Source organism: Schistocerca piceifrons, chromosome 7 (assembly GCF_021461385.2).
Source record: "Schistocerca piceifrons isolate TAMUIC-IGC-003096 chromosome 7, iqSchPice1.1, whole genome shotgun sequence".
NCBI lineage: Eukaryota > Metazoa > Arthropoda > Insecta > Orthoptera > Acrididae > Schistocerca > Schistocerca piceifrons.
In genome coordinates, this window is record NC_060144.1 from 188605178 (window position 1) to 188624458 (window position 19281).

General features: G+C 37.9%; 1 protein-coding gene across 1 annotated transcript in view; it reads right to left on the bottom strand.

Annotated features, from left to right (window-relative positions):
- LOC124804985 overlaps positions 1-19281 on the bottom strand; it is a 92379-nt gene that overhangs the window by 30880 nt on the left and 42218 nt on the right. The window contains exons 14-15 of the mRNA XM_047265376.1: positions 7567-7923; positions 854-1094 (exon numbers count right to left, since the gene is read on the bottom strand). Coding sequence (XP_047121332.1) covers positions 854-1094; positions 7567-7923 — 598 coding nt within the window. The remainder of the gene's footprint in view (positions 1-853; positions 1095-7566; positions 7924-19281) is intronic.

The following is a 19281-nucleotide window of genomic DNA, read 5'->3' on the forward strand; positions in this document are numbered from 1 at the left end:
TGGACACTTGCTTCCAAACGTTAACTTCCCTCTTACCCCCATCCCCTCCACCACTGCTCCCCTGCCTTTTGTAGGGTAGATCTCTTGTATTCCACGAACAACTGTGGCATCTACCTTTTCCTATTAACAACAGTACATTCTCTTCAGATACTACGTAACTGACATACATCACAAAGGCAGTTTGTGGATGAAAAATAACAAGAAGGAGAATGTGAATGCTCTCTGTGATATTCACACTGAGGCAAGTAACAAACTGGAGCTTCCTTTGATAATTCACTGAAAGATTATCAAGCAGCAAAACACCAAAGAACACTTGTGAATGAGTAGCAAACATGACTGAACACTATTCTCCCATGCTTGTGTGCCATTTATACCTGTGGGAATGTTCTGTTTGCTGATGCCTCCTCACACATGTGGATTCTCTTCCATAATAGAATATTTTACAGTGTTTGATGAAATACTCGGTTCCAATGGAATGAAAAAGGATGAAATGCATAGGTACCAAACGAGGCAATGTTGAGAGATAAAGTCAGTTAATTTTTAAAATTATATGATCATTTTTCACCAGACTTATCTATCCATTGCCACATTGCTAGGAAATAATATAATTATATAGCAACTAATCTTTTTATGTGGCTTTAAGAATCAGAAAGGTCTTCCTGTTAACTGACAGGATGATTTAGTGAAACAAACAGAAATTACTACAAGAAAATCAAACATCTCTGCCAATATTTTTACTGATATTGTCTTACTTTCTAACATAGCTACCAGGTTAACCACATGACAGCAAGTAGAAGGAATACATACATAATTTTCAATATTAAAGACAGGTATGCATATACAGAATACTTACTCTGCTCTTCATAAAGATAATGTACTCCTAAGGCCTCCAGGTAAGGTATGAGAGGCCTTGGATCATAAGCAGGGCTACCTGGATCAACAGTTGCAGCACCAAGTGTAAAATTCACACCCTTTGCCTTTGCATAGAACTGATACTGGTGGAGTGTGTGTAAGAGGCTGAGAGAATCCTTGCCACCAGAGAGGCACACCATCACACGGTCTCCATCACGCACCATGTCAAACTCCTGCAGAGCCTGCACATAAAACGTTTCTATTTCAGGATGATTCAAGGAAATGTAGCAACCCAACAAGAAGGTACAGGAGAAAGAGCCCAATTTATACAAAAGATAAATCATAAGAAAAATAAGGGACAATCTCTGCTGCAACATTAAAAACAGAGAAAGAAACATCAAGATTTCATAAAAGTTTCTTCTCATACATACAAGGAGAGAGTATCCTAACTGGGAAATATCTGTCTCTTTCAGTGAAAGTATCACCTGAATCAAACATTCCACATAAAATTTCAAAATAGTTTCAGAAATTCAGATCTACGTGGAAGTGTACTTTCAATGTAAATTTTTGGTGAAGCTGCACATAATTATTTGGGAGGTGCATCTATAAATCACCATGCTGATTTACTTGATAATTACAAATGGTTCTCTACAGACTGTTACTGGACTCGGATAAAACACAATACATGCAAACCTGTACTGTACATGGTTGAACTACAATATTCGAAATAATGCAAGAGGAAAAATCAATTAATGAAACACAATATTCTTACTTCCTTGGTGTTTACACAGATCATAGCAGACTTTGGATATGAAAATGCCAAAAAGTTGACTCATTATTGTTATTATCACTCTCTAATGTCTTGTAGCACCATGTTCTGGGATACTTTTCAATAGAAAAGGAAGTGTTGATTGCACAAAGTGTATAATAAAGATAACATGTGATATCCACACCAGAACCTCTTATAAACGTTTCTTTAAATGTTAAACATAATTACAACAGCCTCATAATACATTCACACAATTATGAGATTTGCTGTCAACAATCAATGCCAACATCAAACAAATATTAATATTCATAAATATATTATTAACCAAAGCTAAGCTTTGGTATTTGTAGATTTAGAGAAAATTTTGGACAATCTTGACTGGAATATGCTCTTTGAAATTCTGTAGACAGTAAGCGACACAGATTGAGGTGGTTTGCAAAGCCCCTCAGTCTGTGTCGCCTAGCCACCAAGAGCTGTTGCAGGACGGTTTGATTCACGGATCCAGTTACATGGCTCCTTCTGTGTATAGCTATTTTACAACTATGACGAGTGGGGCCTGAAGAATGTAACACCGAAACTGGTAGCACATAGAAGTTCATAAAATAAAATAAATTTCTACAATACATACGGCTGTTGGTAAATTATTGCATCAAGAAGTTCATGCCGGCCGTCGTCCCACGGTCCATAATGGATCAACGAAGATGTGCTAAGAAGTTCTTTCAGCTCATCATCATTGTTGAAGTGTTGACCACCAAGGACAGATTTTAGGTGTAAGAAGAGATGAAAGTCACTTGGAACGAGGTCCGGGCTGTATGGAGGATGATCAAACATGTCCAGTGAAATTCCTGTAAGAGTTGTTTGGTCACATTCGCCATGTCAGGTTAGGAATTATCATGGAAAAAAAAAACACACACACACCTTTTGACAGTAATCCTCGGGGCTTGTTCTGTATTGCGCAGCACAATTTCTTAATGGTGTCACAGTAACCATGTGCATTGATTGTTTGGGCTCGTGGCAAGAAATCAAGCAGCAAAATGCCTTTTCTGTCCCAAAAAACAGTGCACATGACTTTTCAAGGTGTCAAGATTTGCTTAGGCTTAACCTTCGTTGGGAATGAAGTGTCTCTCTATTCCACTGATTGCTGTTTTGTTTCAGGAGTGTCGTACGGTACCCAAGTTTCATCCCCCGTGACTATCCGAGAAAGAAAACCATCGCTTTCTTCATTGTAGCATGTCAAAAACTTAAGTGCACTGCCCATCCATTGTTTTTTTTTTGTGTTGTTCAGTAAGAATTTTGGGTACCAAACATGAGCAAAGTTTTCAAAATTTCAGTTTTTCAGTAACAATTTCATGAATAAGTGATCTTGAGATTTGCAGAACTTCCATATCAAGGGCACTAAGTGTAAACTTAGGGTTGTGCTTAATCTTCTCCTCAATTGTGTGAATCAATTAATCAGTAACCATAGACGGGCGTCCACTTCATTCTTCATCGTGCACTTGATCACATCCTTCATTGAACAGTCTGAACCATCTTCTAACCATTGAATCACTCATAGCATTTTGTCCGTTAACCTCACAGATTTGCCGATCAATTTCCTTTGGTTTAACTTTCTTTGCTTTTAGAACACGAATCACAGATCTGATTTCACACATGGCTGCATTTTCAATTATGGCTGACATTATAAAGAAGCACCACAAAGCACACATTGGCAGCAACGATCTGAAAATGGCGTACGTGTCTTCTCCTTGAGTCAGAGTAACTGCCGCACATGCTCGGAACTGCGATCGTAGCACTGTTGCAGATAGAAATAGAAATGAAACTTACTTTGTGGATGACCCTCGTATATCCCCTTGGCCTCAAACTTCATAATCTGTGTCCCTCACCCACCTATCCCTTTCTCTGTTTGCACTCCACCAACATACACAGCTATCTATTCCAGCAATGTGACCACTAGTCCTTTTCCCCTCCTCTCTTTTTCTCCTTTTCCACTCCTCTCCTAACCAACCCTTTGGCTTAAAACAGCTGACTGCACCTAGCTGGCCTACCCCGTCCCCACAACATCCCTGCACGCTCCCACAAGTAGCACTTTACCTTCCCCCCTTCCCCCATCCTTACCCCGCTATCCCTCACCCTCCTTGCCCCAGTCTCCTCATCAACCCCAACACCCAGACTACTTCTCCCACCAGGCACAGCTGCTTGCAGCCCAGTCTCAGTAGCCAGAGACAGCAGTCATGTGTGTAAATTGTGCTTGCATGAATGTGTGTGTGCTGTCTACAGCCCTACCCTCTCCCCACCTCATCCCTGCATGCTCCCACACACTGCACTTTACCTTCCCCCCTCCCCCACTCCTAACAGCTATCCCTCACCCTCCCCGTCCCAGTGTCCTCTTCATCCCCACTACCCAGATTGCTTCTCCCATCAGGTGCAGTTGCTCATAATCCGGCATCAGTGGCCAGATACAGTGGTAATGTGTGTATGCGACTTGTGCTTCGTGAATATGTGTGTGTTGTCTCTTTAGAAAAAAGGTGTATTGACCAAAAGTTCAGCATGTATGGCAGTCTTTTTGTTGTGTCTATGTGTAAATCAACATGTGCTCTATGTGACGAGAACCAATCTTTCCTTTTCATAACATTGCCGTTGCCTTGTAACACAGGTTTATGAAACCTGGACCATTTGTAGAAAGATCTACTACAATATAGTATAGAATATAACTGAAAGAGATACACAATTAGACAAACAGAAATGTCAATTTTATTCCAAGACAACAACTGCATTGAGATCACTGTGATTTATGATAGTTCCCTGGACATTACAAAAGATGAGACATAGTTCTTAATATGGTGTGCAATCAACACAGGCAGCAATGCACTCCATCTTCAGGCCACAAGTGGTCCATCAGGACCATCCAACCGCCGTGTCATCCTCAGCTGAGGATGCGGATAGAAGGGCCGTGTGGTTCGCAAACCGCTCTCCCGGTCGTCATGATGGTTTTCTTTGGCCAGAGCCGCTACTATTCAGTCGATTAGCTCCTCAATTGGCATCACGAGGCTGAGTGCACCCCGAAAAACGGCAATAGTGCACGGCGGCTGGATGGTCACCCATCCAAGTGCTGGCCAAGCCCGACAGCGCTTAACTTCGTTGATCTCACGGGAACCGGTGTATCCACCGTGGCAAGGCTGTTGGCACAGGCAGCAATGCATGCTGTGCAATGTGTTCCATGCTGGCCACAAGGTTGGTAATGTTGTCTTATGGCAGAGTGTTCCATTCCACCACAAGCATGGTTGACAATTGCTGGATAGTTGTTCCATGTGGATGTGCTCCAATATGTCTCCCTTACACATCCCACATATGCTTCATGGGATTTAAGACATGTGAATGGGCAGGCCAGTCAATTCTCCAAATATCCTGTAGTTCCAACAGCTCCTCCATCTGCACCATTTAGTGTGGTTGTAAATTGTCATCCATGAAACTGAAGTCAGGGCTGAATATACCCCTGAAGAAACAAGGGGAAGAAGTACCGTGGAACAGTAACATTGACCAGTGAATGTACTGTGTTCAAAGAGCTGCAGTGTGCCAAGAGCATAGGGACTGGACCAATGAAGAGTGGGTCATGTGCTCTTCTCGGATGAGAGGCAGGAAAATGTAATGCACATTAGTAAACTTGAAGGTTCTGGTGGTACAGGTGTTATTGTGTGGTGAGGCATAATGTTGCATGGACATACTGACTTCCAAATCTTCAAAAATGGGGAGTTTACAGGTCAATGTTTTGTGACACTGTACTTCTTCCTCAAGTGCATCTTTTAAAGGCTGCATTTGGCTTTGACTTCATTTTTATGGATGACATTGTGTGCCACATCAAACAATGCAGGTGGAGAAGTTCTTGGAGCAAGTGGAATTCAGTGAATGGACTGCCCTTTCCATTCCCCCGACTAAAATCCCATTGAATACATGTGTGACATGGTGGGAAGACATATGGCAGCATGTCCACATGTACCAATAACCATGCAGCAGTTGTCAACTACACTGGGGGTGAAACAGAACACCCTACAACGAGGGCTCCTTACCAACCTTGTGGCCAGGATGGGAGCACATTGCAGAGAATGGCTATCACACACCCTGTTAAGGACCACATCCCATCCTTCGTAACATCACGGGATCAACATGAATCACAATGACTTCATGTAATTACTGTCTTTGAATAAAAGTGTCATTTTTGCTAATCTCATTATGCATTTCTTTCATTTATTTTCTGTATTATACTGCAGCAGTTCTTTCTATGTCTGGTCCAAGTTTCATCAAGCTATGTTACCTGGCAGCGACACATGATATGAAGGTCACTTTCATCCTTAAGTTTTCAACAGCCGTGTATTATGAGGGAGATCTTCAATGCTTTTTGTCTCACAATAGTAATTGAATATTTGACGGTTTGGTCTACATGATTTTGGAAGATAACTTCCCCTGTTAACAATCCATCCAATTCATTAGTAGGGCTCACAATTTCAGAGCCAGAGGTGCAAACCTCCATTGCACAATGCATAATTATAAAATTTATTGCCCATGGAGGCGCTCAAGAAATTTTTTGGAGACAGACTGCACAGTTCAGGGTCAAAATACTGTCAAGGATTCATGTGTTTGCCTGGCGTAAATAGTTCAGGGATGGACAAGAAAAGTGGAAAACAAGGAACATTAATGCTGTTGCCAGATGAGCATTCTGAATGAAAAAAGTTGCACAATTCAAGACATTCTTGAGAAAGATCGACTGGTGAGTGTATCCAAAATTGCCAAACACATCGAAAACCAGTTATGGTAGGTGTCAGCAATCATAAATGATCTAAAGTTCCGTAAAGTTTATGCCTGATAGGTCCCTTGCCTTCTGGTTCCAGATCAGAAGTTGAGGCTTAAGCAAGATTTTTGAAAGAAGGTGAGTCCACCACTAAACTTCCAAATCGAAACAAGCCAGTAGGGAGTGGTGGAGGCAAAGTGAGGCAGCCCCAGTGAAAGCCAAGATTCAACTGTCAGCTGGCAAGGTTTTTTCAACTGTTTCCTTTGACAGCAAAGGCATTTTGCTGATTGATTTTTTGCATGGGCAACACACAATCAATGCTGCTTACTAGTGCAAACTGCTGAACCAGGTGAGGGGTACATATTGCTGCAAAAGATGAGACCAACCAATTTGAGAGCACATCCTCCTCCATAGCAATTCCAGGACCCATAATGAAGCTCTAATTTTCTCAAGTGCACTGAACTCAACATGATCATCCTCCCTATAGCCTGGACCTATCGCACTATGAGTTTCTTATGTTTGAATTGCTTATAAAATCTCTAGAAGGCAACGATTTGAAGATGGTAAGGGAACACAGGTATTCATGCACAATTGCTCCTGATGCAACCAGATTCAGTCCTATGATGATAAGATAACAAAACCTTCTTTCTCACTGGAAAATTGTGTTTATAAAGGAGGAAACTATGTAGAAAAATAAATTATATTAGCCTTTTATTTTTCAATGAATTTTCTCTAAAACAAAATTCCATTTGTATTTGATTTAACCACACAAGCTTGGAATGATCCTCCAAGACATTTTGACCGACTAAACAGTCTGCAAAGCCAAACTGTTCCATTCATGAGGAGAGACACAGCACACACTACTCAAGTGCACTGGAACACAAGTTTACTTTTACCACCACTCCACAGATTATTGTATCTAGTGCTCTCCTGTGATCGAAAGAATATTAAGAACGAGGTGTCTGATGAAAATAAGCAAATTATGCAAGACACAAGGGTGACATACAACAGTTTGAACAGTTAGTCGAGTGCAAGTCAGATGTACTGTAATAACAATTAGACTTTACCACCACCTGTTGCTTCTGTGTTACACACTTGGCCACACTGAGAAGCAGCCAAGAAAATGATAAAATCCCTGCTGCAGCAACAGACACACACTCACCTCCACAGCAGGCTTCCAGATGGACTTTGGAGGACAGTGCCAGCGAGCGACTGGTGGTCCTCCTAGGATCCCCGCGGCAGCTTCTAAAGCTTCACGCTGTCTCTCAGCAGCTGCAGCTCGGCATGCTTCCGCTACCATGCCACCAGAGAAAGACCCCGTACTTGGCACTGGGGAACCTGAGTCAGACTCGTGTGATGTAAGATTGATGCCAGAATCTTGTGACTGGGTTTCACCTCTGAGTACATGTATGACCGTTTCGTCACTCGAACATTCACTTGACTGGGGAGCAGTCCCAGATGATTCCGCTGTGGCACCTGCCGATTCGTGTAATTCAAGTTTTTGGTCAGTTGCCACCTTCTGGAAAGAGAGCAATACGTGAAAGAATGAATATTTTCATAATTACAGTATTTTACAACAGTACTTACTTTATAGAACTGAAGCTTGGTTGTTGGGGACCAGTAGCTGATCAGTACCTTTAACATTACACATGAGCTGTTTATAATATCTGGGACAGTGCAATCTTCAAATTTGCTACGAGGGTCGATCTGAAAGTGATGACTCTTATTGTTTTGTAGTGACTTTGGATGTCTGTGCTAGATGTCATTGGTGCAGTGCTAATGCCTGAACCTTCCTCTTCATTTGCAGGTGGTTCTGTCATTCTGCAGTAGTTAGTGACAGCAGAGTGCTCCAAAATGGAGTCCGATACAGACACATGTAGAAAACAGTGATGTGTGACTGAATTCCTCACTGCTGAAGAAATTGCACCAACTGAAATCCACTGACACTTGTTAAAGCTGTATGGAAATGATAAAGTAAATGCGAGCAATGTGAGGCGACGGGTACAGCATTTTCGAGGTGGTGGAAAGGGTGTGCCTGACAAGCTGTGGCCTGGTCAATCCTGCACAGCTGTCACCCCTTGCAATGAAGAGCATCATGATTGACTCATCTGTGCTGATCGGTGGATAACAACCAGAGAATTGTGCAAAAAGCCGAATGTCAGCTGTAACGACTTTGAAACAATGTTGGCATGTATTTGTTATTGCAAAGTCTGTGCAAGATTGGTCCTGCAGATGCTTACAGAAGAACAAAAAACTCATCAAATGGAAGTTTGTCAGGATCTGCTGGACTAATATGAAGCTGAAGGTGACAATTTTCTGAATAGCATCATCACAGGAAATGAGACGTGGTGTCACCGCTGCAAGCTGGAAACGGCCAGACAGTCCAAGGAATGGCGATACGCGAATTCTCCGTCAAAGAAGAAATTCGAGACACAGCCATCTGCAGGCAAAGTGATGTGCACAGTCTTCTGGGATATCCAGGGTGTGGTTCTTTTAGATGTCAGTTTTGTGGCCACACAACTCATTGCAAAATTCAGCTGGACTGTTTTACCACATCCACCGCACAGTCCAAATTTAGCACCTTCAAACTTCCATCTCTTTGGGCTGTCAAAGCTGTAAGGAATGTTTAGCCTCAACTGAGTCTGATTTTTACAAGCAAGGCATGCATGCTCTGGTTCATTGTAGGCAAAAGTGAGTAACAAATAATGATGACTACATGGAAAAATGACAATCTGTAGCTGAAATATTGCTCTATTTAGCTGTGCTGTTGCGAGTTATGTGTCTCCTGTCATTTCCATGAATAAAAATATGAGGCATTACTTTTGGAATGACCCTCGTACATTGACAATGACCCAAGTACATTATATTTTTATGGAATTCCTTTTTACCTCATTACTTAATGATTCCTATATTGATTTTTTCTGAATATGTGAGTGTATGTTTTTACAGTCGATGTCACATTCTGTGAAGTCTGTCCTGTAACAATTTTACTGTTACAGGTGGCCTTCATGGAATGACTGATAAAGTATGCCTGCAAAATTGATTGATTCATTGATTTTACATCTTGATTTGAACACACACCTAGAAGAAGATTTCTGAATCACACATTTGGATTTCAAATCGCTGTTGTTCCAAAATATTTTTCTGTCAATAGATGTGATTTGCCTCTCTGGTAAAGCCTTTTTCATGTGAAAGTTAAAAACATTCACCATGGCTTAGGTAGAATATTATACTGTAGCTTTTTTTCCCACCCTCTAACCCGTGACTGGCTGACTTAGATCATTCAAAGATAACAGGGAATCAATGCTTCATTGTCTGCAGTACGAGCACACACAGAAACAGTCATGATGTTCCAAGAAACCCACAAATTGAAAACAGCTCTCATCCTTTTATTCTTAATTCAGTTTTTTTAATCAACAAATTTTCTGTGGTTCATTTATTTTCAGTGATGCCAATACAGATAACACATTGATACTTACTCTCTCTCATTTGACAGAGTTTCTGAAGTTAAGGAAATGAGAACTTTTTAGGAGATACTCTAGTTTATGCTTGGTCATTGGACAATATCAATAGATGCATCTCTAGAGAGCCTACAAGTAATTGTTATACTTTGTGATTCATCTAATCTGATTGTGAATCAGTGCATGCTAATGATGTTACCTCCATGAGAATCTTGATGGTATAAAAACAATTTACAAGTTTTACAAAGTTTTGAGAGGTGCTACCACACAGAGTACAGATTAGCATTGTAGTAGAAAACGCCACTGAACATTGATGGAGAAGAACATGCCTCTCAAGCAGAAATTTTTAAGCTGTAAAACAGGTTTAATCACTTAATTTAAGAAACTAATAATATAAGAATGTTCTCTGGTGGTTTAAGAAGCCATTCACAAGGCAGTTTTAGTGAAATACTTCAACTGGTGCAAAGGATCAGAAACATTTCTGTCCAGGCTGCCCATGCAGAACAATAACAAATGTATACAAAAATCATGCATAAAGTGCATCAAGTTGCTATTATGGAGATTAAATTCCTTGTGGACTTAATGGCTGAAAATTATGATATAGTGTCCTATTTCAATATAGAGTGTACACATAAAGAAGGAAATGACCAACATTCCCAAGATCTGACAGTCCGTCAGAAGCCTCCAGTGTATAATTGTATTTTTTCAAGAAGGAGTGCCATATATTGAGTAATACAATGAGATAGTCTCTATTGATGCAAGAGACAATATGAATGGCTCCAGTATGAAGGGTTTATGCATTGCGTTTGGTCAAAAGTTTTCTGACTTAGAACATTCACCTCATTTGTCACACTTCTCATCTTTCTAAAATGGCTGCTTCAGATCTGTGATTACCAAAAATAATAGTTACTCTGAAAGCCGAGAAAAAATAATGATTATTGCAATTTAAAGTTGTAAGCTTTTCAGAAGCAAGTTTCCATATACAGTGTTACAAACAGAAGAAGAAAGGCAAGTGTAAATTTGGAAATTCACAAAGCATTTACTCTGACTTATGATTAAGGAAGGTAAGACATTATTATTGCTTAACAAGAGTGACAAAAATATTAGGAAATACCTAACCAGCCAACAACAAACACTTGGCACTGAGGAGAGAATGTGAATTACTTACAGCACAAATTCAGAAAAATGTATATCACATGCAAGATCAGTGTGTATATTGAAGAGTAGTGGTAAGAACAACTCATCATGAACCAGTAACAACATTAGAAAATTTCTACAAAATCAGATAGAGCTTAATAGCAGATTGATATGAAACTGAATCCTTATTAAGAACAAAAGCTTAACAAACTCAAAACAAGCATGTGGGCAGCTATGCAAGAAGTGTTCAATGAATTTGAAAGCAAGAGCTTACCTGCCAAGTTTTCAAAAAGCCTTACAAAGACTTGGTCCAGTTCAAATACCAGTCAGTCAGTCAAAGTTGTCAGAACAGATGTTGGTTGACACGATGACATCAAAACAGAAGGTAATAAAATCAAAGCTGAAACACTAAATTAAGTCTTCCAAATTTATTTCAACAAAGAAGGTCACAACATAGTTCCTACTTCTGATCATCTTATGAACATGAAAAAGAGAGGTATAGAAATAGATAATCATAAAATTAAAAGACAGCTGAAGATCATCAACAGGATATAGACTGCTGAATCCAACAGGACCGAATCAAATGTGTGGAAAAAGTGGCTCCTCATCTAGCAACAGTTTATCACGGATTGTTAGAATAACGATGGACCCACATGATTGAAAACAGCTGTAGGTAATTTCAGTCTTTGACACAAGCCGCAAGGCTGTTATGTAGAAGTACAAACTTATCTCTCTGATGTCAGTTGACTGTAGAAATGTGAAACATAGTTTGTGTTTCAAATATTAGGACACTTTTGCAGATCAAAAATTTCTCTGTAGAAATCAGGTCAGACTCTGTGAGACTAATCAAGTGGATTGAGGTTTTGTCTGTTCATTCATGATAACCATGAAGCTGTTGACAGAAGAGGCAATTTTGATGTTGTGTTTCTTCATTCTGGAAAGCATTAAGTACTGTTAGGTATCATCAGGTACTGTAAACTGAGGATAATCTGAGAAGGTAGTGTCAATTCAGCCATTTACCTATTTTTCAATATTTTGGATATCCAAGCATGGCATCTTAACAAGAACACTGCAGCTGACAATTGTTGTGAATTCTTGACTGACTTGTCTATAACAAAGGTAAGTTGGAGTGCACAGTACCAATAACATTGACAGCAGGTATGTAATTTGTATGCTGCACTCATAATGTAAATACATTGGTACATAACCTTCTGCTGACATCAGGTATTTCCAGTGTGTAGTTGGTAAGATGTAATATTTTTACTTGCATGTAAGCATCTCTAGTGCTACTGCTTCATTATTTGTTCACTGTCAATACCTTTTAGACATTACGATGCCTAATTACAAAACTGAATTTTCGTAGGTTGAATCCAATCATGTGAGTACACAAGAATTTTCTAGAATCCACTCAGAAATCCAACTACAATCCAGAATTTCTTCTAAACACTGTGAAGGTTGTCAAATCTGGCAGTCAAACTTCAGAACAACACAGTTCCTTATACAACATTAAATGACAAACTCAAGAACAGATACAAATATAAAATAGTTGGCCAACCAGTTTTAACCAACAGTAGGGAAATATCTAGTTGATGGAATATTGTGTTTTGCAAAAGGGGGGTTTCCTTTGAGGAATAATAGTGCTAGGAACATCATACAAGCATTCTTAACTGATCAGGGTGGACTGAAAAAAGATTTCATGACAACTGACCTGGCTGAAAGAGGGTAAAAAGTTTTCTGGAAAGAAATCAGGAACTAACAGTTACAGTAAGTGAAAACACAAACAGAACAAGAGCAGCAGTTACTCAAGAAACTGCGAAAGATTATTTTAAGAAACCTGAAGTGTCCTAGAATGATGTTCCTCCCTTCAACATTATGAACTATGATGAGACTAACTATTGTTTTGATCATAGACAAGTGATAGTAATAGTGAAACAAGGTACAAAAGACACCTTTAAAGGATTGTGGATAGTACAAAGTCAAGTATCAGTATAATGGTAGCAGTGGCTGCGGACAATCCAGTCCTCCCACAATACAGTTTATAGGGTAAAACATCTCTACGATATTTTGACTGAAGGAGGTTAATTGGTACAGGTTACAATAGGAATCAAAGTGGATGGTTTGACTTAACAATGTTTGTATCACAGTTTACTCAAATTGCTTCGTCTTACGATTAGCATTTAGAGGACCGAAAGCAATTATAGGTGGCAATCTCTCAAGTCATCTGTTACTTAATGTGATTAAACTGTGGCACAAACATGACATTCAGTTTGTGCTTCTACCACCTAACTCTACTCATTTGTATCACTTTGTGGACTTTTTGAGACCTCTAAAACTTGCCTGAAGTAATGTGCCAGATAACTTGAAAAGGAAGAATAGAGAGGTGGTTGCAAAATCCGAATTTTCAGGTTGTTGAAAGGAGCCTTTGACAATATAGCTATCACTTCTAAATCTAATGTAGTATCTGGGTTTAGAAAAGCAGGAATTTTTCCTTTCTCTCTGATAAAGCCTTTTCATAGCCTTTAGAAAAAACAGATACATGACACTGACTCACCAGAGGTTTCCTGGACAATATCCTTCGAAATGCAATTGAAACTGGTTCACTCTAATGAAACAAGTAGAATGCCATGACAAGAAAAGTGCTTAACATCAACTCCAGGAAAAGGTATTGCTGTCAGGGACTTAAATGAAAGTGATAATGACAGTGCTGAAAGCAGGGAGTCCCTGTCTTGTGATTCTGATTCTATCTCCAGAACATCTAACAGTGATGAAGAACAGTATAAGTCAAATGAAAATTAAGCAATGGACAAAAAAGGATAAGATGGCCAAGAATTCATTGAAAATGATTTTGCTGGAGTGAGGTTTTCTATGAAAACAAGGTACACATTTTTTATTGATAAAATTAATAACTTCTCTAATGACACTTATGGAATCACATTTCTGAGGAAGAAAATTCTTGATGGTGATATGTACTTTGTCCTTCCAGAAACTTAAAATGCAACTTAGGTAGAAGGAGCAGAAATTAATAAAAAAAAGCTGGGCCGGAACATACAAGACAAAGTAAATATGTATTTGATGGGATATGTGACATGATAGTGAGCCATACAGTTACTGAAATTGAAATTTGTTTGTCAGCTTTCCTGAATACAAGTGTTTTTACAGCAATAATGTTGGATTTAATGTACCTATGGAAACTTGTTTAGGCTATTTTTTAAAATTCAAAACAGTGGTCAGATACCCTATACTGGAAGTCTGCTTCCATTTTTACATACAAAATAAATTAGAGATTGGATTCACCCCACCAATAATTAAATTAAAATCATAAGTGCAATAATGAATTAAAGATAAATTAATACCTGAATATACCATCATCAAGATTGTATAGTAAACACTTAAAATTTGTATTGTCATATCGCTACAGTAAATGGACGATATTTTAAAAAGAACTGTTGTTTTTTTTTATTTGATTCACCCCAGATTACAGTACTAAACAAAATAAATGCTTATGGAATGATTTCATTGGTGAAGACTTCCAACCAAATGGAAACCAGTATGTTACTACTAACAGAGAGCTATTGTCAGAAGCAAAAGTACTGCCTGGTATCCCTCAAGGTAGTGGAATACAACATTCACTTTTCGTACAGTATATGTTAAAATAGTTCAGCAAATAATATTTTTAGATCCACAGGTTGTTCATATGATAGAGTTGTAAGCAGGAAAGTAACATTGTTGGAAAACTGTTACTATTAGCAATTGTCTTTATAATACTTCAAAATGATCAAGCATTTAGGAGTATCTCTCTGAGACAATATAAGTTGGAATGGACACCTAAGTCTAACCATAGGGAAGACAGGTACCAGTCTTGGTTTTTTCTGAAGAATATTAAGGACATGTAATTTTCCCACAAAAGCTGTTACTTATTTGTTTTAACCATTCTTTGTTATTGTTAACTGTTTTAAGACTCTCATCCAGTCTGAGTATAGGAGGAGACACAGGAGATTCAAAGAACAGATTTTCACTTTGTTTAAGGTTTGTTTATCACAGAAATCCCCAACAAATTTCAGTGAGTGATTCTGCAAGAAATACTTTATGAATCTCACAGAGATATACTCTAAAAACTGCAAATGCATGTACTTCAAAACGTCAGAAAGCACATAAAGAAATTTTTGTAGCCAAGATCATATTCAAACTTATATTTTACTGACTGGTTTCAACAGGTATGATTGTCATCTTCAGATCTGTAACATAATGCATTTACAAATTATTATTTCTGTTAGACATTATAAAAGAGGATATAACAATCATATATTCACATACCCTTAAAAAAATTTTAGTTGTATGTTATATGTGTAGTCATTAATCATGCCATGTTAACATTTTAGTAGAGAGTACATTGGACATTCCACAGAAGTTCATCAAAAATAAATTTACAAACACGTTTATCACAAGTAAAAATATACACCACTAAAATGTACCTTGTGGAACTTGGCATGTCTACATATGAAGCACTCTTCTGATGCATGTCAGGTGTTAAATTCCACAATATACAGTAAAAGTGCAAATTTATGCCAATGTGGATTTTAACAACTGACAAGCATCAGAGTTGTGCTATATATAGATATTCTAAATTCTACAAGGTGCACCTTAATGCTGTATATTTTTAGTTGTGAAAAACCAGTCTGTAACTCTATTTTTGATAAACCTGTATGTAATATGCAACACACTCTGAACTAAAATGTTAATATAGCAAGAGTAATGAACAGACAATGGAACAGACATACAACCAAAAAAGATTTTAAAGGTATGTAAATGTATAATTGCCATTTCCTCATTTGTAATGTCTAACAAAAATAATGATGGTAGATGAAGTACACATAAATGCATAATGTCACAGATCTGAAGTACACACAGATCACTCCCTCTCAATTCTCATTGTAAGAAACGTCTGTCAAGAGATATGTTATTCCCTCCAGCTTACACTTCACATAATAATTGCAAGGATAAAACTATACAGTATTTGGCATTCCAGTACACAGAAAGTGCCAACAATCTTCCTTCTTGTGCATAATTTGAAAATGGAACAAAAATAAGAGGGTGGATTGTGGGGCAAGGGGGGGGGGGGGGGGGGGGGGGTAGGGGGCAGATAGGTTTCTGGTATATCGTAATATCGTACTCCTTTCATAATGTTCTGTTTGGTGGCATGTGGAATACAGACACATGTAGATGTCTAAGATGACTAAATTAGTTTGTTAGCAGCATAAGGTATTTTTTTCGCTATTCAAAACATGAATGTTTTCTAGGATTTACAATCACCTAACAGCAGATTACTCATTCAGGTCTGACAAAATTTTCTGATATAGTGGACTTACCCAGACTACTGTAACAAAATTCATACTACTATTATACACCTGGATCATTCTGACTATACAGTAATCACCTGTGAAGAAGACTGAAGTGATAACAGTGCCATAATGGGAAAAATAAATTCAACATTGCAAGTGATCTTTTTGATTCAAGTGATTTGCTTTGTAGCTGAGACGTCCATTGTCAACAGTTTCATCCATTGCCAAAAAATTCACACAATTGGTATCTCTGATACTCACTCCATTCTTCTACATCTATAAATTTTACACTCTGTAAGAAACTGTAAGCAGCATTGTGCAATCTGTGAGTGGTTGGGACTAATTTGTAGCAACATTAGCAACTTTCTGTCCTATTTAATATTTATTTTATAAGGAGTAAAGGAACAATGACACTCTACACATCTCAGAGAGCATCGTAATCTCTCTTATCTTTGTATTTGGGCTAGAGAAGAGGTTATTGAGAATAACTGCTAATATAAGGAAATGCACTCCAATAGGGCTACATCATAGAGTATGATTTACTTAGTGTGTGATACTTGTATGGAATGACAAGACACATGCAAAGTGTGGTAAGATGTATCATATTTTCACATACAAGTTAATATAGCACATAATCAGTATTTGGAACTGTAAAACAATCTACAATAGTATCGCACACTTCATGGTACCTGAAAGAAATGTAAGATAGGTACAAACATGGTGTCCTGAGCTCCCAAACAATCAAGGATGATATCATCAGTGGCAACTCTCTGTCTCTATAACCTCTTTAAAGTCAATAAGGTAATCATATAACAGGTGTTGTCATACATGTATTAACTAAAAAATGGAAGTACAGCTTTATATTTACATGCTACAATATAAATAATGAAATGAGAAGTAAAAAAATTGTTATAAATCATTTACTATTAATTCGTTTTATTCAATAATTGAGTCCTGTTCCTGGCTTGGATACAGAATGACTATTTGGTTTCAACTACAGATGATTGCCCAATAACCCCACAAATTATCCAAAAGATAATATATCTTAAGATGGTTGTTTGACAAGTGCTGCCAAATACACGTTATGGACGAAAAGTGAAATATCATCCACCAACCAGACATGTACATTCAATGTTAGTTATTGTGAAACAGCTCAAGCAGCTACAAGGAGAATGGCTTTAGGCAGATGTATTATTTTATTAGCTAACTGAGGCATTCACAAGAAATGCTCCTAATACATTATTAGCTGTGGTGTCAGTTGGGCAGCACAGAAACCTTTCTACCAAGGAGTGCACTGAACTAGATTATTTCCATTTCAGGACAGGTGTGATGAATGTAATAAAACTTTGGTGAATTTCACTTCCGCTTGTCATTGTTATTTGGATAAAAATGTACTGTTCTACACAGTTGCAATATACTTAACACATATGGAGAAAAATAAAGAATAAGATGAACTGAAAGAAGAGAATAAATTGAACAATTGGAAGATGGAAAGAAAAAAAATTCATTCAGTATGAAAACATATTTTAAAGAACATTTACACAGTATAAAGATTAAGAGAAAAACAAGTGAGTGCTTTAACTTAACATTTACAATAAAAAATTGTGCTGTTTCTTACTGTACTGCATGAAGGGACTTGCATTCTGACCTCCTAAGTATTCTTGACCTATTTTCTAATTTTTAATTGCTCCCTAATCCTCTCTATCTATACTATGTACACCCCTACTGTTGTTCTTCACTGTAAGAAACTTCCGTAATCCAATGAAACCTCCATGTTTTTGAATTTTTAATATTTCATTTCAGTGTGTGCAAACACTGCAATAGGAATCCTTCCACTGGTCCTCTAATTTGTTGACTACATGCTCAAGATGGCAACAAAGTTTCACAGAATCACATTTAGGGCACATCAAGATGAACAATGGTACTAAAAAGAAGAAAAAGAAAAGACTGTACACTGCTACAAACTCTGAATTGATTATCTACTCATGAATAATAATAAAAGTCATAAGAATCATAATTTAGTTAGCAAAATTTTCTGTTGTTCAAACCAATCATAAACAACTGTCAGCTATTTCTTTAACATCAGTTATTTCTTTAAAACCTTTTGCTTCCTGTAAATAAAGACTTAGAGGACCACCAAACAAAAAATGAGGTGAAAGATGATATCATTTAATAAGCCCTGTTGTACATAGTGAGACAATGATCGCCACCAATGTACAGTAACATTTGAACAACAAGACCTTACAGAAGTAAAAAAAAAACTGGAAAATATGTGAAAAACAATATGTTTCTGTAATCTAGCAAAAACATACATCAAATAATAGACAAGAGCACAGTTATGCAGAGACTACATTATTTCACCACAGCAAAACTGAAAACCAAAATTCTCAAATATTTTAACAAGTGGCAGAAAGCTATAAAAACAAACATTAACATATTCACTTCCTAGCACATAGAATCACTTGCAACGAGCTTTTTGCCCCTGCCATAATACAAGTAGTAACTATCACACTCTTCTTGCACAAGCCCACAATATTTGCACATATGTTACGAGCTATCCAGACTTGTTCCATGAACAAGGTGCTGCAACTACAATGGAGTGTTACTCAGTATCCAGTATAGTATTTCCAATGTTACACTCATCACACACAACAATAACTGGAGCTTCAGTGAAGTTCTTGTTCAAGTAATGTTAGCAGCCTAGTCCAGTGAAAGGTTGTATTACAAGTATAGATCCTCTCTATCAGTCTCACATGTCTCTTATGTAACATTTTTTCAGACTTGCAAGAATGATGCTGTTCACATGTCTAACAGAAAGTTATTCACATTTTGAACACAGGAACTTTCTTAAACTGTTGCCAATTTATGCGTGGATTGAAGTCTTTACGCTGACATTACAGTGCTGAAAGACAGGACAGATAAGATCACAGAGAACTTTTT